General features: G+C 41.7%; 1 protein-coding gene across 3 annotated transcripts in view; it reads left to right on the forward strand.

The window, feature by feature from the left end:
• The first annotated feature begins 2,104 nt into the window (after nucleotides 1-2,104).
• The window catches only part of senp7 (SUMO specific peptidase 7), a 40,804-nt gene continuing 21,013 nt past the window's right edge, over nucleotides 2,105-21,895 (forward strand). The window contains exons 1-6 of one of the 3 annotated variants that reach the window (XM_060929414.1): nucleotides 2,105-2,242; nucleotides 4,467-4,612; nucleotides 5,893-5,928; nucleotides 9,630-9,722; nucleotides 11,936-12,051; nucleotides 14,315-14,981. In XM_060929414.1, coding sequence (XP_060785397.1) covers nucleotides 4,502-4,612; nucleotides 5,893-5,928; nucleotides 9,630-9,722; nucleotides 11,936-12,051; nucleotides 14,315-14,981 — 1,023 coding nt within the window. In that variant the 5' untranslated portion in view covers nucleotides 2,105-2,242; nucleotides 4,467-4,501. The remainder of the gene's footprint in view (nucleotides 2,243-4,466; nucleotides 4,613-5,892; nucleotides 5,929-9,629; nucleotides 9,723-11,935; nucleotides 12,052-14,314; nucleotides 14,982-21,895) is intronic. The other 2 variants (XM_060929415.1, XM_060929416.1) reach the window with 2 other exon arrangements.

Below are 21,895 nucleotides of genomic sequence, written 5' to 3' on the forward strand. Positions count from 1 at the left end.
AGGCAGCTGAAAGCTGAGAGGGACCGGAGAAGCAGGCAACTGGTCACTCAGTTTTTCCCAAAGAAAGGTAGCTATCGCTCACATGTGTGTTCAAAATATTAGCGAATGGTAAATGAACAGTATGAACGTGGTTGGATTAGCCTATCAAGAGAACACTTTTACAGTTTGTACAGTGACATTTTTTCCATTTTAATAACTGAACTGACTTGTGTGATAAACAAGATGAAATATTACGTTATGCTGGTGCTAATAACTAGTGCTAATAACCAGTTTCATAACTAATGGGGTGCCCTAAATATGCACAGATTCAGCCTCAGGGGGACCTCCGCCCTACCAAACCACTGAACTCCCCTTTGGAGAAGGAGGTAAGCAGCAATACAACCCATAAATGCTTTAGGATTGAAGTTTTTAATGAGCGAGCGCCATATACAAAAGTCAAATAATGACAATAGTGCAATTGTGACGAGGGTGGGCAAAGTTGGGGGGCCCAAAATTCTAATCTTTCATGGGGCCCAAAATTTCTGGCGGCGCCCCTGGAAGTGAGTAAGCTGTTTATTTAACTTTAGCTTCCCCTACGGCCCTATCACATGTAAAAATATTTTCACTAAAAATTGGAAATAAATTGTATGGTTATTTGTCCTAAGGCCGCAGTTATCCATACGTATACAGTGTTAAGGCCAATTTATGCTGACAACCCAGTCCTCGCAGACGGTGTCGCAGATAGCGTCTGCGTAGCCCCCCCTTCGCAGACGCTCTGCACGCACCTCCCAAAAATTGTGACCACCGCAGAAGCCTCGCAGACAGCGTCGCAGACAAGAGGGCTCTGATTGGTCCACTCTACATCCGCTGTACACGCACTTCCACTTCCTTACTTTCCCGGTTTGTTTTGTTTTCACGACCGGCATTTTTAAAAACGCGAGCGAAGATGGAGCAGCACGAAGAGCGGTTGATTGAGGAAGTATGTACATCTATACGACTCCAATTCTAGTCATTATAAAAAAAAAAAAAGTTCTAGTCATTATAAGTAACCGGAGGATAAACACTCCACTAACCACACCCACCAAATACTCCTAGCGACTTCGCGCCCCCTTGCGTTGTGGCGGTGAATAACATCGCGCACGCCTATTACTCCCCGCTCAACGATAAATTACAACTGTCTGCGAAAAGCTATCTGCGAAAGCCTTGTCGCAAGAGCATGCAGAGGCCTTGAGGCTTCTCACAGCATAGGAATTTCAGCATGTATTTTTTTTAAAACATAAAATGATTATTCATTATTAATATCATAAATACATACTTCCGTTTGGTTTTTTTTTTTATATAACAAACCAAACCGTTTGAATATCGATTGAAATTTGAGGAAGTTACGGTCATCTGAAAAGTACATATCGCTACCAACACAATGCAATGGGTAAGCCAGCTGTCTGAGGTAAGATGGCCGCCATGTGCGGACGTTCGACTTCGTTGACGGGCAGCGGGGACGAGGCATCTAGTCTTCTATGTAAAGCTATGCAATGTCCTGCTTGACACTGACCACACCCACGTCTATGACGTCACATCACTTCAATCATCATTTCAACTGCCTTAAACTGAGTTTTATTTATGAGGCCATACAATAATTATCCTGTCCCAAATTAACCTGAATTCAGACTATAATTTTAACACCCCAAGAACAATTTTCTTATACTTATAAATGTAATTCATTTGGGGAAATTTTTTAAAATATATTTAGATTAATCTTATATTCATGTATCTTCTACATTTCATCGAATTGTTGTCATTACTCCGCAAGAACATAAGCATGCTTCACCTCCAGCTGCACTTCCGACTCGCGAGCGGAAATGGACGCTGCCAAGCTAGATGGCGGTTGAACAGCATTCTCTAACCTTATTTTATTTTCCACCCACGCTCCAAGTTTAAAACCCTCCTCCTTATCTCGGATTGGTTGCTATGTAGTACTTACAGTTTTCTTGTCCAATCAGAGGATGGATATGAGTTTCGACCAATCGACGCCAGGAAGGCGGTACTTCTCAGAAAACGGGTATGTAAAAATAACGACCACATCTCGGGATGAAGAGGTAATACAACTTCCGTTCTATAGAGGAAGTTTTTATTGAGAGAAGAAGCAGTGTTCTCGGAGTACCCTGGATATCGCTGTTTTATCATTGGGCGAGATTTAGTCTGTCGGGTTTTATTTATGTGTTTAAAAAAATTTCTTGTTCTGCTGTATATAGCAGTCTGCAAAGTGAGTACGAGACAAAATATTAGAGAAGATGAAATTGTAACACTGAATTTAATCATAGCCAGTTAGCCTTCAAGCTAAATAACGATAACTTACTGTGTGTTCAAGCAATTAGACAATGACCGGTCTGTGTAGACTTTTATTTATTTCATTGTTTTATTCATTTTCTATGTCGCCTTCTTTGGATTGCGCGTGTTTGTTATTTTAAGCTTGTTTTCAAATTCCTTGCAAAACAACGACGGTAACAACAATAACACATCAGTAGACAAGTGCAGTTGGCTGCAGAGACACAAATATTTTGATATAAACAGACAGATCCAAACCCAAAGATTGATGTGTAGGTTGTATGTCTGTAGCTGCATGTGAATAACTAACACTATCAGTGGAATGCACACAATCGGGATATCACTTCAAGTGCACAAGTTCATATCTCTGGAACAGAGATATGAACTTGTGCACTTGAAAAGTGATGTCCCGATAGTTGTGCTGAAATGAAGCATTCCAACTGTGTGTGTGTGTGTAAAATATATATAAATGTGTGTGTGTATACAACCCCGATTCCAAAAAAGTTGGGACAAAGTACAAATTGTAAATAAAAACGGAATGCAATAATTTACAAATCTCAAAAACTGATATTGTATTCACAATAGAACATAGACAACATATCAAATGTCGAAAGTGAGACATTTTGAAATTTCATGCCAAATATTGGCTCATTTGAAATTTCATGACAGCAACACATCTCAAAAAAGTTGGGACAGGGGCAATAAGAGGCTGGAAAAGTTAAAGGTACAAAAAAGGAACAGCTGGAGGACCAAATTGCAACTCATTAGGTCAGTTGGTAATAGGTCATTAACATGACTGGGTATAAAAAGAGCATCTTGGACTGGCAGCGGCTCTCAGAAGTAAAGATGGGAAGAGGATCACCAATCCCCCTAATTCTGCGCTGACAAATAGTGGAGCAATATCAGAAAGGAGTTCGACAGTGTAAAATTGCAAAGAGTTTGAACACAACATCATGTACAGTGCATAATATCATCAAAAGGTTCAGAGAATCTGGAAGAATCTCTGTGCGTAAGGGTCAAGGCCGGAAAACCATACTGGGTGCCCGTGATCTTCGGGCCCTTAGACGGCACTGCATCACATACAGGCATGCTTCTGTATTGGAAATCACAAAATGGGCTCAGGAATATTTCACCGTGCCATCCGCCGTTGCCAGCTAAAACTCTATAGTTCAGAGAAGAAGCCGTATCTGAACATGATCCAGAAGCGCAGACGTCTTCTCTGGGCCAAGGCTCATTTAAAATGGACTGTGGCAAAGTGGAAAACTGTTCTGTGGTCAGACGAATCAAAATTTGAAGTTCTTTATGGAAATCAGGGACGCCATGTCATTCGGACTAAAGAGGAGAAGGACAACCCAAGTTGTTATCAGCGTTCAGTTCAGAAGCCTGCATCTCTGATGGTATGGGGTTGCATTAGTGCGTGTGGCATGGGCAGCTTACACATCTGGAAAGACACCATCAATGCTGAAAGGTATATCCAGGTTCTAGAGCAACATATGCTCCCATCCAGACGACGTCTCTTTCAGGGAAGACCTTGCATTTTCCAACATGACAATGCCAAACCACATACTGCATCAATTACAGCATCACGGCTGCGTAGAAGAAGGGTCCGGGTACTGAACTGGCCAGCCTGCAGTCCAGATCTTTCACCCATAGAAAACATTTGGCACATCATAAAACGGAAGATACGATAAAAAAGACCCAAGACAGTTGAGCAACTAGAATCCTACATTAGACAAGAATGGGTTAACATTCCTATCCCTAAACTTGAGCAACTTGTCTCCTCAGTCCCCAGACGTTTACAGACTGTTGTAAAGAGAAAAGGGGATGTCTCACAGTGGTAAACATGGCCTTGTCCCAACTTTTTTGAGATGCGTTGTTGTCATGAAATTTAAAATCACCTATTTTTTCTCTTTAAATGATACATTTTCTCAGTTTAAACATTTAATATGTCATCTATGTTCTATTCTGAATAAAATATGGAATTTTGAAACTTCCACATCATTGTATTCCGTTTTTATTTACAATTTCTACTTTGTCCCAACTTTTTTGGAATCGGGGTTGTGTATATACGTGTGTGTGTGTATTATATATATGTGTAATATATATATATATATATATATATATATATATTTAATTTATATATATATTTTTTGCTTCTTCAGCTTAAGGAGTAATTACTTGTGTTCCGTGAGCCACAATGCCCCATGAGAAAGGTCCTCTCTCTCCCGTGACTGAGTCTGGTGCTCTTGCTGTGGACCACAGAAAAGCTCTGACAATCACACCGGGGGGAAAGCTTGACAGCTGTCAGGTATGTGCCTTCTGTACACTGTTTCAAACACACTTACCCAGAGTGACTTTCAAGTGTGGCATCTGACTAGCAAAAGTGAAGTGTTATTGTAAAAAAAAAATAAATAAAACAGAGAATAACAACTAAAAACAAGCTCTGTAGTGCTAAACATGATTGTCACACAATAGTTAAATTAGAGCGGCGGCTACAATTACCGACACCATAATGATCTTTTGGCTGTTGCAAAATTAGAAAAGACTTTCAGTACGTAAATTGTGCATGAATAATTACTCAAACTTCCACTGGAAAAAATAAAAAGAGTTGATTCCTGATTACTTAGCGTATCAGATCATGTGACACCGTTCCACAAGTATTGACACTTTTGTCCAGTTATCGACACCGTTCCACAATTATCGACATCCAGATGATTATTTATTAAAAAAATAATCGGTACGTGATATTAAATTAACAAAGCATAGTTTTTATTTAAAATTTGTTTTACATAGACTTATGTTTAGTACAAAATTTTTTTATATAAATATATCGATGTCGGTGCTTACGTACAGTAATTCTAATGTTTGTAAACAAATGAACTGATAATGTTTAACCTGTGTCAGAAAATCTTTCTGTTCCACTTTCTAAGTATTTTCGTAGATCACATTTTATTAATCATTCGTTGTTTGTATTAATTTCTAGTTTTGTAGTTTCAGTAAATGTCAACAGGCAATTGACACTGTAACCACATGAAAATCCAGGTCAAAGCTTGCGTGTCATACTTCAAACCAAAATATAAAATGTCTACTGATATTGTAATATGTAGTAGATATTTACAACAAACTGCAAAAAAAAAAAGAATATTTCAAACATGTAATTTTCTTAGGAATTTAATTCTGATCTAATTCTGTTTATTGCAGTAGGATTCCAAATTCGCTATAAACATTCCATTCTGTTATGAATCAGAAAAAAATTATTATATATCACAGCACTTTTATTTTTTTTAAAGTAGTTCAGCAATGTTACACAAAGATCGATCCATAACAGTTGTAAATGTCACCAGTGAAAGTGATCACTATTATCGACACCTCATGTGATTCTCAAACATGCGTTTAGGTAAAAAATGACGACTGTCAAATGAAAGAGTAAGAAACAAAGTAGGTTTCAACAAGGATATCATGAAATATCAGTGAATTTGATCAGTAAAAACATGTCCCTGATCTTTCCACCATGTTTACCTGCGATGATGACGTCTGGGTTTTCCTCAACTTGCTGATCGTTGTGAAAAAAAAAAAATTCCATCTCAGGTAACGAGCTGTGGCATCAGACGACAAGATCAAAGGGTGAGGAGGGTCTTCCGTTTGATTAATTAACCAATAATTACTGTTGTAACTGAAAATCACCTTTGTAAAATTGTTTTTTATTGGTAAATCTGAAAAGGTGTCGATAATTGTAGCCACCGCTCTATTAATGATGGAATTTTATGAAATAAAGAAGAGTAATTTGTAGGAATGTACTAATCTAACTGCTGATCTGATACCAAAAATCCTGTCAGTAAATGAGTCGACTCTGTCCAGGCCTTCATTTTGAAACATCAGAACCTTGATACAAGGTGCTTTAAGCCAATTTGTTTCTTGAACTGTGTCATGTTAGTCAATGTTGTACATGTTCTTGTCACAAAATCAGTGAATACTGATCCAGCTTTTCAGCCTAGTATCAGAGTGGTACATATCAGATTGCTGACTGGCTTTCCAATCCATCGATCACCGATCCATCAATCCACCCCAGTCGCAATTTCCCCGTTTACATCCACCCCATTCCCAGTTCTCACTTTCTGGTTCCCAGTTCCCATTTCTCAGTCCCCACTTCCCAGTCCCAGTTTCTCATTTACGTCCATCTCCAATCCATCGATTGCCAATCTATCCATCCATCCATCCATCCATCCATCCCCCAATTTCCCCATCCATCCATCCATCCATCCATCCATCCATCCATCCATCCATGTCCCCAAGTTCCCCTTTCCATCCATCCCCCAATTTCTCATTTCAGTCCTTCCCATCCATCTACCCATCCCTCCCTCCCTCCCTCCCTCCCTCCCTCCCTCCCTCCAATTTCCCAGTTCCTGTTTTCCAGCTCCCTTTTTCCAGTTTCCCCACTTCTTTCCATTCCCAATCCGTCCATCTCCCAATTTCCCATTTACATTCACCCTGCTCCCGATTTCCCACTTCCCATTTACATTCACCCTGCTCCCGATTTCCCACTTCCCATTTACATTCACCCTGCTCCCGATTTCCCACTTCCCATTTACATTCACCCTGCTCCCGATTTCCCACTTCCCATTTACATTCACCCTGCTCCCGATTTCCCACTTCCCATTTACATTCACCCTGCTCCCGATTTCCCACTTCCCATTTACATCCACCCTGCTCCCGATTTCCCACTTCCCATTTACATCCACTCCATTCCCAGGTCTCACTTTCTGGTTCCCATGTCTCAGTCCCCACTTCCCAGTCCCAATTTCCCCAATTACATTCTTTAAAAGCAAAAACAATTATACACGTGCAACATGAGTCATCTGTGATAGTGTTTTAAATACACAGTATTTCAATGCTTTATTATCATTCCCCTCATCACAGACAGATGTAATGTTAGGAACAAAACATAGTTCTCCAAGAAGTCCTCTGCTACACACTGACATACAAGGTGATAAGTAATGCAGATGATTAAATGATGCAGCACATATTCTCGATAAAGTAACTGCGTGTATAGTGCAGTATGAAAATGTAAAGTATGTTGGAGGTGGTAGTGTATGAAATGAATTGGCTGTCAGCCATCAAGTAACTGTGTGAAGTAACTGTTCATGAATCTTGTAGACTTGGACCAGAAAGGAGTGTGAACAGCACAGGTGGACAAAGTACCCAACTTCATTACTTAAGTCAAAGTACAGATCCCACTGGTCAAATGTTACTCCAATACGAGTCAGAGTTGTCCAGTCAAATTTTTACTTAAGTTAAAGTACTGAAGTACTCGCTTTTAAAAATACTTAAGTATTAAAAGTACATTTTCTGTCACCGCATCGTTGTATTATTGCCACAACACTTACAAAACCTAATGCTGTTTCCAGAGACAGAAATGTGAATTCACAAAATGAACGCATGCTGCGCCGTCATGGTGGTTTAACGTTAAGTTAGCTAGTCAGTGAAGCTCCACCTGACATGCGAGCAAACTCTTTTTTTTTTTTCCTCCAAACTTGAAATCATATTGGGTAGCCAATGCTACTAGAAAAGAGAGATTTCTACATTGTTTATTTGGCAAGATTATGCTAAAACATATTTCTGAAAGGACTTCAGAGAAGTTAGCATTATTCGTGTTAGTGTAACTCTGTTTTTACATGCTAACTAACAGTGTCCAAGTTAACTAGCTATGTGTAAACGTTAGCCGTGGACAAGGCGCTGGCAACTTGGCAGGCAAATCCATAGAAAGTCATTTGACTAATCAGACTGCATAGCTCTAAAAGCATAGACAACTTCATTGCAAGCTTTCTCTTCGAATAAAATGTTGACATACGTTTACATATGCTTCCGCAGGTTGGATGGCGAGTTTTTGTAGGCCATGATGTGGTTCGTTTTTGGCAAACAAAGCAAATATTTAAAACAAAACGAATCTTTAATCCTTTCAAAAACTGAAACATGGGTTCTAGCTATAGCCATGAGTGCGTGCAATGGAAGAACCGCCTCCTTCCATTCTGCCATCAACTGATCGTGTTAAATAATACTGCTGAGAAATCATTGAACTTGATTTTATCCTGTCTGTGGACGTGACGTGACCCTAGTGATTACTGATGGGCTGTCTCTGTCACCTGCGAAAAAAACCCAATCACGTTTTAGAAAAGAAAAGAAAAAAAAATCCACTTTCAAAGCTGTTTCATAGTAACGAGTAAGGCCCCCGTCACACTCATTCGGAATTAGCAGGAATCAAGCAGAACCAGCCGGAATGAAAAATTTTTCAAAATTCGTGCCACGTTCAGGCGGGAATTTCAAACTGACCAGCATTTTTACAGCTTTGTAAGAATATCGTTCGAATGCTTAGAATGCGCTTCGAACCCGCCTCGAATGATTCTTGCACATTCCGGGTGTATTAGTTTTCGAATGCAGTTCAAATGTAGTTGGAACACAGTAGGAATACCTAGAATGCTATTAGAATGCAGTAAGAATATTAAGAATGCACTTCGAATGCCGTACAAGTGCGGTTCGATTGCTGCCCGAATACCACCCGAAGTCTGGTGGGAAGGCGCTTCGAATGCTGTACGAATTCACCTCAAATGCAGTCAGAACGCTCCCGGAATAGCCACCGAATATGTTTCGAACGTCTAAGAATTCAAAGAGAATGCAGCTTGAATACTTAGAATGTACTTTGAATATCCCGGAATATACGAAGAATTTTCATTCCGACGGCATTCTGACTCATTCGAGGCACATTCGGGACATTCTGGCAGGATTTGAAGTGGCTTGCCGTTTCGATTTTTCCCTCGAACGCGATCAGAATGTTTCGAATGCTGTTGGAATGCTGTAAGAATATTTAGAATGCAGTTAGAATACACTTCGAATGCCGTTCGATGTTTCTCCTCCTCGAATGCACCTCGAATGTTTTGAGCATGAGCATGGGTCCGAATGTTTGGAATGCACCCAGAATGCAGTCAGAATTTTTAGAATGCACTTCGAATATCCCGGAATGTAGGAAGAATTTTCATTCCGACGGCATTCCGCCTCTAGTGTGATTACCCTATAACGAGGACCTTGATAGAAATGTAGTGGAGTGAAAAGTACGATATTTGTCTTTCAAATGTAGTGAAGTTAGTCATAAGTTTTCCAAAAAAAAATACTCAAGTACAGATACTCAAAAAGTGTACTTAAGTGCAGTACTCAAGTAAATGTACTTCGTTACTGTCTACCTCTGGTAAACAGTAACTTCAGGATGTTTTAAAAACTGTTATCACTACAGATGACCGTATTACCAAGTGGAAATGTGTGTTTGTGTGTGTCAGATTGGAAATCCATTGAAAATCCACAAGAGAAAAGGACACTTCGATGAATGCGCAGATGCAGATTTGCCAAAAAGTGCCAGAAAGCATCTCAAGGTGAGGGAAGTAAACAGGGGAGCGACACAGGCTGCATGGAGAGCTACTGTATTTGTGGCTGTACTGGAAATCTGACATTGATAATAGTCACACATTGCACTTTATAAGGAACACTATGTTAATACTGCATAGGGTCTCCCATTGGTTGTCAAAACAGCCTCAATTCTTCATGCCATTGATTCCACCAGATATTTGAAACGTTCCTTTGAGATTCTGGCAGGGCTTTCCACTAAGGCTCATACTAGCCAGCCATGACAAATAAGTAGCCAGCCGGGGGGGTAGTAAACACAAAATAAACTCCTGTGCACGCAGTTCCCAGGATTAAATGTATTTTCCACAGACCATTTATTTATTCACTTTACTCAAATACAAAGTAAAATGGCAGTAAATCTTCTTTCTTTTCTTGCGTATTGCATCATGAGGCGTTCCTGGCTTGTAAATCTCTTATTTTCGGTGCATGACACATTCACGCAACTGAGCATGCTATGAATTAACAACGACAACGGTCTGCAGTGGGGCTACACAATTAAACACTCAGCGAACATTTCTCCATTTGTGTATGAAAATACACTCCAACCACTCAGTTTGGTTTCATTTACAACCAACGGTGTCTTTTGATGCCAGCACGTAATTGAACGAGAGAAGACTGGTTTACCGGAGACAAAATAAGCGTCATCTCTGCTTCTGTTCCCTCCGACAGCCCCAACACACTACTGCCTCCGCCGAGTGCACGCGCACACACCGCATGTCGGGGCCGCGGATGAGTTACTCTCCCTTGATCAACGAAGTCGGCGGGGAATTTGTGGTTATTATCGGTACAAACAGCGCGAATCACAACTTAAATGAGTGCGGTTCATCTCATCTCATTATCTCTAGCTGCTTTATCCTGTTCTACAGGGTCGCAGGCAAGCTGGAGCCTATCCCAGCTGACTACGGGCGAGAGGCGGGGTACACCCTGGACAAGTCACCAGGTCATCACAGGGCTGACACATAGACACAGACAACCATTCACACTCACATTCACACCTACGCTCAATTTAGAGTCACCAGTTAACCTAACCTGCATGTCTTTGGAGTGTGGGGGAAACCGGAGCACCCGGAGGAAACCCATGCGGACACGGGGAGAACATGCAAACTCCGCACAGAAAGGCCCTCGCCGGCCACGGGGCTCGAACCCGGACCTTCTTGCTGTGAGGCGACAGCGCTAACCACTACACCACCGTGCCGCCCTGAGTGCGGTTCAGTTTGACATTATTGTCAGTCCGTTAGATAAACATTTAATTTTATTAAAATCGAAAATTAATATTTAGAGCCTGTGGGCTACAAAAATAAGTCATTAAAGTAGCCGGCTGGACTTAATTGTGTAGTCGGCTGTATGGCCGGCAGCCGGCGCTTGTGGAAAGCCCTGTTCTGGTTCATGCTGATTTGATTACATCACACAATTCCTACAGATTTTTCAGGTGTGCTTTCACGCCGTGAATCTCTTGTTCCACCACATCACAAAGGTGTTCTATTGGATTCGGAGCCAGTGCCTGGGAAGGCCACTGAAGGACACTGAACTCATGAAACCAGTTTGAGATGACTTTTGCTTTGGGACATGGTGCACTATCATGCTGGAAGTAGCCGTGAGAAGATGGTAAATTGTGGCTATGAAGGGATACACACAGTCAGCAACAATACCCAAATAGTCTGTGGTATTCAAGTGATGAATGATTTGGTATTAACAGGCCCGAAGTGTGAGAAGAAAACATCGGTCTTCTGCTGTTGGAGCCCATCCAGCTCAAGTTTCAACATGTTCATTCTGAGATGCTTTTCTACTCGCCACAATTGTATAGAGTGGTTATTTGAATTATCGTAACCTTTCTGTCCGCTCCAACCAGTCTGGCCATCTCCATTGACCTCTCTCATCAACAAGTTGTTTCCATCTTCAGTTATCGAAAAACTCGCACCAGCAATCATGCTACAGTCAGAATCACCAAGATCACATTTTTCCCCATTCTCATGGTTGATGTGAACATTACCTGAAGCTGCTGGCCCATAGCTGCATGATTTTATGCATTGCACTGCTGCCACGTGACACATAATGCCTGATTATATAACGGCATTAATCAGTAGGTGTTCTAATCAATTGCTCAACGAATGTGGATTTTTCAGTAAAGATTAAAGTTGTCACGATTTCGAGTTCGTCACAAAGATATTCATGCATCTTTTAGATCCACTGGACACAGCTGGCAGCCAATGGCGCATCATCTGGGTCATCTCATCACCACAATGGCAGACGAGCAGATGAACATGGCCAGAATTGTTCAGCGATGTTGGATATTAAGAGGTAACAGACGCTGTCTTCTTACAGTATGTTTAAAAATAGTCTCACCTGTTTGGTCCTTTTGCTTTGGCAACTGTGTAGAAAGATGTAGATGATCGTGGCAAATGCATAAAAGTGTGAAGTCAGCGTGGCTCAGTTTGTTTGCTCTCTCTATCTCTCTCTCTCTCAAACACACACCATTTCCTTCCACATAAATTACTATGCTGAATTTTGCTCCATGGAACAAGTCACAGTTTTTGTGCAGTTACTTCCAAGTCATGCACTAGCAGGTGTTAGCCAGATATTACAATAGGTTAAAAAAGGAATACTTGATGTTTAGACTAACGCAAAGTTGTTTGTAGTTCTTCATAGCTGTGAAGATATGGGCACTGTATGTTATCTATCTCAAACACAGCTGTCCAGACAGACAGACACACACACACACACACACACACACACACAGCCCCCCCGCCCGAGAACCAAAGAGATCTTCCGCGCTGCATAGGCACCAGCTGACGGCGCGCACACACACACACACACACACACACACACACACACACACACACACACACACACGCCCCTTTGCTCTGCTGCTTTGCTTATCATTATCTCACCTTCTGTCTCATACTGCCATGTACTCATTGGCTGAGTGAGATAAACAGGCCACTATTTTTGGCTGAGTAATTTAATGAATAAATAGTTCTGTTGGGAGCATGAGGTAGTGAAGCTCTTATGAATGTGTGAAATGATTATCAATTTAAGCTCTAGTTTTCGAAATATGAAACAGTATGGCTTCTATCGCAGATCCTTGATTGCAGGCTGTCGCACAGAGTTTTCCCATACTTTCAGTGATTTCTTTTAAAAAAATTTTTTTTTACACATTTTAATTTTAATTACCTTCTGCTCTGATGAGGGAAGTGTTGGCATGGCTTGTTTAAAAAAGTTGATTATGAAAACAATGTTTAAAGACATGTATAGATATGTATTTGTTCAGAGTCAAAAGTGAAGTGTTATTAGAGAAAGAAAAAAAACGTAACCACTTCAAACTGATGTCTTATTTACAGACATAAACTAATCACTAACGATTTAACATTATATTATAAGTGTATTTGCCAAATTTTGAGTTTGAATAGGTAAATGATTGTTTACAATAAGTTATTCCTTACATTATGTGTCAAGATTTTGGATTCACCTGTCATATTTAAAGGGATAGTTCGGGATTTTTGACATGAATCTGTATGGCATGCCCATCAATAGTGTCGTGCAAACACACTGACTTACCCCTGACAGCATCCTGCGAGTCCAGTTCTTGTCCAGTTTTGGTCCAGACGAAAGTAGTCCGGCAAGTTTGTTGGGGTCACGAAAGTAAAACGTTTTTCGTCTCAAAACAGTATGTGTTCAAAAGAGTGATATATTTGCATCACAAAACCGTTGCCAAATAAAAAGTCAGCCCTCGAAATCGCTTGGCACTATTTTCTCTCCCTTCTTATCACTGCGCGCTGCCGCCAGGTGACAGCCACGGCTGTTTCATTCATTGTTTACTGCTAGCAAAGTTAGCGACAACATGTCTGACTATGACAGCGACGTTGAAAACATTGACTTCATCTCACAGCCAAAGGGATATCTTTATGAACCCGAATATACAGATGAAGAAATTCGCCAGATGGAGTTAGAACGGGCAGAGAGAGAAAGGGTGGACAGAGAAGTGGAAGAAGGTGAAGCTGGAGCCGCAGTTTGTTAGCGCCGCTGATCTGAACTCCTAATCACTGCCAAACAATGGGAAAGGTGTTGATTCCTGCGCAGATGTCAACATGACAGCGCGCAGTGATACCGAGGGAGACAAAATATAGCGCCAAATAATTGCGAGGTCTGACTTTTTATTTGGCAGCGGTTTTGTGATGCAAATATATCACTCTTTTGAACACATACTGTTTTGAGAAGAAAAACGTTTTACTTTCGTGACCCCAACAAACTTGCCGGACTACTTTCATCTGGACCAAAACTAGACAAGAACTGGACTCACAGGATGCTGTCGGGGGTAAGTCAGTGTGTTTGCACGACACTGTTGACGGGGATGCCATGCAGATTCATGTCAAAAATCCCGAACTATTGCTTTAACACTGATTGATTTGTGCGCCAAGACCTCCCATTATATTTTGTAGATCATGTGAGGAATGGATTTTATATCACTGCCATTTTGAACCTTTGAGGCTGTAATAATTTTCTGTTGTATATTGGACAGGTGGCTGTACCCCAGTCCAGTATTTAAATGTATTTTCTGTTTTAGGCGAGAGGTGAAAGTGATATTAATGGACGTTCTCCAAACAGAAGAGGGCCAGAAATACCTGAATAGCTGCGGGAGTGATACCAATGCGAAGAAACAGTCAATGCTTAAAAGAGTACCCAGGGAGAGGCAGAGTGAGCGAGGACCCTCATCAGAGCACAGCACCGTCAGGAGGAGAGCTAGTGCACCTCGCAAGGACCAAACTAAGTTTTCATTTCTCAAACCTGCCAACTTGCAATCATCTAAAATGACTAACTCTTTGTATGCTGAGGAGAATAGTATGCATCTTTCCAAAGAAGCTCAATCTCCAGTGGCCAAAAAATGCAAGAGAGTCAAAAATTCTGCTCGTTTCAGTGAACATACTGCATGTGATGAAGAAGAATCCTGTTCACGTCAAGAAAGTGGCTCCTCACCAAGGAAAGGAAGTCATAATCTGTTCCATAAACACACAGAATCGCCTGACGCTGCAGAGAACGAGTTCTGTCCGATTGAGGAAAGCGACTCTTCGAGGCCTACGAGCGTCAGTCCTCTTCATTCTGAAGAAGCCGATTCAGAGCACATCTTTGAAAGCTTAGGCTCAGCCATGCATACTCCATCACAAGTTCAGCTGCCAAGCGGCTTTTACAGAAGAGAATATCAGGACTCGGAGAGTGAAGCGGTTCCCATTCAGGTGAGGTTTTCTAGTAATGTATAGCATTCAATAAAGCACATACTCTAAAGCAGGGATTCTCCCACTTTCTTTTTCTGAAAAAAAAGTCCACGGTGCCCGTCAACATAGGGTTATTTTATGAACATGCACTCAAGCACTTTATTAGGAACATCTGTACATCTATTCATTCATGCAATTCTCTAATAAGGCAATCACAGGGCAGCAGCACAATGCATGAACTCGTGCAGATGCGGGCCAGCAGCTTCGGCTAATGTTCACATCAACCATTAGAATGAGGGAAAACATGTGATCTTAGTGATTTTTGACTGGGGTATGAGTTTTGGTGCCAGATGGGCTTGTTCTGTGGACGTAAACAACTTGAGAGAGGTCAACGGAGAATAGCCAGACTGGTTCGAGCTAACAGAAAGGTTACGAGAACTCAAATAACCACTCTGTACAATTGTTGTGAGCAAAAAAGCAACTCGGAATGCACAAAACATCAAAACTTGGATGATTTCTGATGTTTACAAAAGAAGTCTATTTCCAAAGTATTGCCTGAATATTTACATAGAAAGGATCCTTTTTTCTAAATATGAGAAAACAGCCCCCGTGTCATAATTGACTACAGGCACTGAATGAGGCGCTGCGCCAGAGACCTGAAGAAGAGAATCTGAAGGTTTTTGTTTACTTATCATTGAGGATGTCCTGCTTAAGCTGTAGTACAAATTGGTATCTGTGAAAGCATCAGAAACGGTCAGTCTGGAAGCCCAGTTTGCACTTAAGACATTTGAAAATGAAGGTAAAGCAGAAACGCACCATGTTAACGCCCCATGGAAGCTGTTGGGCTCTAAGGAATAGAACTTAACCTGCATGTGGAGACAATATGGAGGACCGACTGAAACACAGAAGACAAACTGAGAACAAGTCAGAAGAAGGAAGGCAACTGAACTTTTTTTTTTAAACAATTGTTTACACTACTGTCTTTGAGTTATTAATATACTAAAAACTTTTCAGTGTTTCAATTACAGTGAAAATCTAGTCTGGATAACGCGACTTCAAAGCTCTGCGAGCATTTGGTCTGGCAAAGATATTAAGCCCAACCGTTTCCCAAAGCGCGTGGTTGACCCGCCTCCCTGAAATGCCTCAGTTTGCTACTGGTCGAAGCCAGAAAAGGCTGTGACGAAGCTTAAACCAATCACATCACTCTTTCCTCTGACGTATGTGATGCGACGGAAACTGCTTGAGTAACAGGAAGAAGATGAATACCTCCAGGGCTGCTCTTTGTTCCGTTTTCAATGAGAACTTCCCGTTGAATGCTTTCAATACAGCATCTACCGCTGTGTCAAAGGCTTGCCGCTGCTCCATGTTCGTAATGTTTCTAGTGAATGAAGGGCTTCCGGCATAGATTCTGTAAACAATCTATGGCTTCCGGTCGCAATCGGGAGCTTGGAAGAGCTGGAGATAGCTTGCCTTGCCAGACTAAAGGCCTCTGCATGCTCTTGCGACAAGGCTTTCGCAGATAGCTTTTCGCAGACAGTTGTAATTTATCGTTGAGCGGGGAGTAATAGGCGTGCGCGATGTTATTCACCGCCACAACGCAAGGGGGCGCGAAGTCGCGAAATCACTAGGAGTAGTTGGAGGGTGTGGTTAGTGGAGTGTTTATCCTCCGGTTACTTATGACTATAACTGGAGTCGTATAGATGTACGTACTTCCTCACTTCCTCGATCAACCGCTCTTCGTGCTGCTCCATCTTCGCTCGTGTTTTTAAAAATGGCGGTAGTGAAAACAAACCAAACCGGGAAAGTAGGGAAGCGGAAGTGCGTGTACAGCGGATGTAGAGTGGACCAATCAGAGCCCTCTTGTCTGCGACGCTGTCTGCGAGGCTTCTGCGGTGGTCACAATTTTTGGGAGGTGCGCGCAGAGTGTCTGCGAAGGTGGGGGGGGCTACGCAGACACCATCTGCAACACCGTCTGCGAGGACTGGGTTGTCAGCATAAATTGGCCTTAAGCTCGCAACAAGCCCTCGTGTTGCATCACACTTAGGATGGGCGGGCCCAGGCTAGTGAAAATCTATCCAATTAAAACAGTAACACAAGAATCTTTGGTATGGAAGTGGGAATTGGGAAGTGGGAGATCAGAAATGGGAACTAAAGGTACAACAGTGATTGTAGAAATTTCTTGACAGTTATTGAGAAACTGACGTGTGTTATCTCTCGCGGGATCCTTTCCGTGATGGAAGACATTTAGAATAGCATTCTGAGCCTGTCACTTGCGAATTTTCCTTTAATACCAATCACTGCTTGAATGCACAGCTTGTTTGAGTATTGTTGCTGACCATGCGCATCCCTTCATGGCTACAATTTATCATCTTCTAACGGCTACTTCCAGCATGATAGTGCGCCATGTCACAAAGCAAAAGTCGTTTCAAACTGGTTTCATGAACATGACAATGAGTTCAGTTTTCTTCAGTGGCCTTCCCAGTCACCAGATCTGAATCCAGTAGAACATCTTTGGGATGTGCACCTGAAAAATTTGCAAGAGTTGCGTGCTGCAATCATGTCAACATGGACAAGACTCTCGGGGCGTCGTGGCTCAGGTGGATAAGGTGCCATACCATAAATCCGGGGACCCGGGTTCGATTCCTACCCGAGGTCATTTCCCGATCCCTCCCCGTCTCTCTCTCTCCCGCTCATTTCCTGTCTCTACACTGTCCTATCCAATAAAGGTGAAAAAAGCCCAAAAAATATCTTTAAAAAAAAAACATGGATGAGAATCTCAAAGGAATGTTTCCAACATCTTGTGGAATCCATGCCATGAAGAATCGAGGCTGTTTTGACAAAAAAAAGTGAGGCCCCCAGTATTAATATAGTGTTTCTAATAAAGTGCTCAGTGAGTGTAGTTCATCTATACAAATAATAAGCACACGTATTTAAACATCTGCAATGATATTTTGGCTGTTTATTTGAGCCAGTTGGAAAGCCACTGTTCTACAAGTCCTAAGCTTAGTTCTCCTGAAACTCTGTCGTCTTTAAGAAGTGAGACTCTGTCCTGGTTGTAGTGGAGTTGTCTACTGTTTTTTACTGTTGAATGCTTCTCTCCGATTTAGCCTACCTGATTCGGAGAACTGGAACTGAGAGCTCCTGCTATAACTCTGGTATTCTGTGGTTAGTGACTGACCAGTGACAGCACTTTGGAAGGGAGAGTAGACAAAGTGAACATGGCTGAAACAGACACTATGAGTGATTTTCAGGTGATGAGCAACGTCACTGCATGTGTTTTATGCTCTGGTTGGATATATTTTTATTTTTTGAAAACATACAAAACCAGTCAAAAGTTTGGACACACCTACTCAGGGTTGTCGCTGGCGCTCGTCACACTCGTCATTGACGAACGTAATCCATCAGCGACGAACAGAAAATTACTAGCAGTCGTGACAGTGATGACTGTATGTCATCATTATCATAAGTCATCTTTTCTAGAAATCCCTCTACAAACCCCTATGTTTGCTGAAATCCAACCCCAGTGAAGAGATGGCGGGAAGCCAGAGTGTAAACAATGAGCACATGCTTGTGACCAATAAAAATCGACTACACATAATGACCAAATGGGCGCCAAGCTTTTGACCAATCGCAGTGCATCTTAATTGGCCTGGTGTGGTGGTGTAATTATCTCTGCGTGAACCAAACAGTGGTGCAGTCTAAGCTGATGAATTTTTTTTGGTGGGCTTCTTTAGGCACTGAAGATTATTTAAGGGCCGAAACAGCCACAGGGGAGGCACATTCCGAGCCCCGAGTGTCCCGAGCACATTGGAGAGTGTCGATAATACAGGGGTCGGTTAGAAAAAAAAAAAAAGGAAGGTGCTATCACCTGGCAAGCGACTGAAGCGCGCTATGTTTCGGGCGGCATGGCGTGTTGAGTTACTGTGGCGTTGTTAGGCCCCATCACTTGGGGCTATAGGCCCTGGGTATTTTCACCCTCAAAAAAGTAAGAGATTAAAGTGTATGTCTCATCTCATTATCTGTAGCCGCTTTATCCTGTTCTACAGTGTCGCAGGCAAGCTGGAGCCTATCCCAGCTGACTAAGGGCGAAAGGTGGGGTACACCCTGGACAAGTCGCCAGGTCATCACAGGGCTGACACATAGACACAGACAACCATTCACACTCACATTCACACCTACGGTCAATTTAGAGTCACCAGTTAGCCTAACCTGCATGTCTTTGGACTGTGGGGGAAACCGGAGCACCCGGAGGAAACCCACGCGGACACGGGGAGAACATGCAAACTCTGCACAGAAAGGCCCTCGCCGGCCATGGGGCTCGAACCCGGACCTTTTTGCTGTGAGGCGACAGCGCTAACCACTACACCACCGTGCCGCCCTAAAGTGTATGTAATGCTTTAAAATGAATATATATATATTATTCGTAACAACCAAAATGAATTAATAAAGCAGCAGGAAAAATAATATTAATTATTTTGTATTTTATTATCAAGCACAAAACTATCGATAAATCTCGGCGTCCAGATCCCAGAAAAAGTCAGCCTTGCCTCAGGGCTAATCTTGCATGATGTCACGCATGGAACCCCGGTTATCTGGGTCATTTCGGTTCATCTGACTCCGTGCTTGTTTACTCGCTGAAATTGGATATTGTTGTTGTAATCTTACAAAAATAATGATGTGAAAGCGCTGCGTTGTGTTTGGATGTTCAAATCCATATACAACAGGACATTCAGTTCACGAATTTCCAAGAAATGACACTAATCTAAAGCGACAGTGGGTGAAGTTTGTGCAAACGAAGCGGGCAGATTTCACGTCGCCTACTAATAATAAATCTGATTCATCAAGTGTTCATCACCACCAGAACAACCACATGGGAATTACTGGAGTAAAAAGGAACTCCATTTATTTAATAAATGACATTTGATCTGACATTTGGACAGTTTGTCGATTCCCTTGTTATCACACACACACACAGTGCACCACATGCAGGATTATGAGCAACATTTATACGCTTGCGACATCCGATCTTATCATATCTGATGCACTTTAACAGGAAGACTAGAAAAGCACTCGGAGAGCGCAGACCTCCGCCAAGAATCCTTTAAAAAAAATCTGGGATCCAGAAGGTGATCCGGATCACCGCCAAAATTTAATGGATTGTTACTTGTGCCCAGTCACACCTCTGGAAGCAATTTCAGAGCAATCCGTTCATTACTTTTTCCGTAATGTTGCTAACAGACAAACCAATGCTACCGAAAACATAACCTCCTTGGCGGAGGTAAAAATGTGTGCACGCAATCATCATTATTTAATTATTAACTGAAACGTGTTAAATGCTCTCAGATTGCACTACTGCAAGACTCAATTTGTGTTTAGTTTTGTTCAGGAAAACATGATGAAAGGTAACCACCATGTTCTGTACATCTCTCTCTATCGCTCCATCTTGCACATGGTACAGAGGAAGACCGTCATGGACTGAGTGAGCTGGCAGTTTCTCGTCTTGGGAGCTCAAAAAAAATAACCATTAACTCCGGAATATCCTTGATCATCTGCCCCTTCATCCGACGTACAAGAATCCCAGTCACTATCAGAATTCTCTCCAAAACATGATTCCATATCGAGACTGGTCTAACCACTGCTGCACACATGAAGAAAATTGATACCTGAATTGTTGCACATGTGACGTCACACACCTCTTCAGGATCTTCAGTTCAGTCTCGGCAGATTCTGTAAAAATCGGCTGATCTTATTGATTTCCCATCAATTTATGGCCTTTTGGATCGGCTGTGGTCCGAAAACACATGGTCAATCAACATAATGATTGTTGCTTTGTACAAGGAAAAAAGTGGGGGTTTAGGGGCATTACATACACTTTAATAGAAAACAACTGACTTGGAGGTCATCTGGGATTTTGAATGTTGTAATATAATAATGTAGCTTTGTCTTTGTGATCCTAAAGGAGAGATATGTGAGTGAGAAATTATATTTTTATTAAACCGATGATTCATTTTCCCAGTGATATTTAAGTCAATTGACACATGCCTCAGTTTCCTGAGACATTATGGATGATGATGATGATGATGATGATAATTAGGAGACAGAAACTGAAGTCAGCTACATGCATTTAAAAAGAGCAGTGCAAAAATCACTAATAAAGATGTCATAACCTCTGAATGTGTGTGGGGGATAATATTACCTTGTGAAGTGAGATAACCTCCTGGACCTATCGATGCCAATCTCCCTTCAAGCCCCAGGAAAACGTGACCTACCCCAGTCTTCTCAGTCGCTAGGATAGAAACGCCCCAGGTCTTTTAACGGTACGATGAAAAACGCAGTGTCTTTCTGTGTTCGGTTTGTAAATCGGCAGGAAAGTCAGTTCCTTCACTGCTGGTTGGTCCAAAACTCTTCTAGACTCTGTTCAATTGTAAATCAAGTTTCCTGTTGAAGTAAAGGCTAAAGGGAGTCCTAATACCTCTTTTGAATAATTCCATGCTACAGTTGTGTTCACAATTATTCAACCCCCACTGAAATTAGGTGTTTTGGCCAGTTTGACATTGATTTTGATCATTTCAGTCATCTTATTTACAATTAAATCAAAGAGGCACTTGTAAATTAGACAAATATAACATAACATTTATAATAAAATGACCACAAATGTCTTTTCTGTGCTCACATCATTATCAGTTTTATTCAACCCCCAAGTGACATTCATTCTTAGTACTTAGTACAACATCCTTTTCCAGTTATAACATCTTTCAAGCATGAAGCATAGCTTGACACAAGTGTCTTGCAGCGACCAACGGGTATCTTGGCCCATTCTTCATGGGCAAAAGCCTCCAGTTCAGTCACATTCTTAGGCTTGCGCGCTGCAACTGCCTTCTTTAGGTCCCACCAGAGTTTCTCAATCGGATTTAAGTCTGGTGATTGCGATGGCC

This window comes from Neoarius graeffei, chromosome 9, assembly GCF_027579695.1.
Source record: "Neoarius graeffei isolate fNeoGra1 chromosome 9, fNeoGra1.pri, whole genome shotgun sequence".
In the NCBI taxonomy this organism is placed as follows: domain Eukaryota; kingdom Metazoa; phylum Chordata; class Actinopteri; order Siluriformes; family Ariidae; genus Neoarius; species Neoarius graeffei.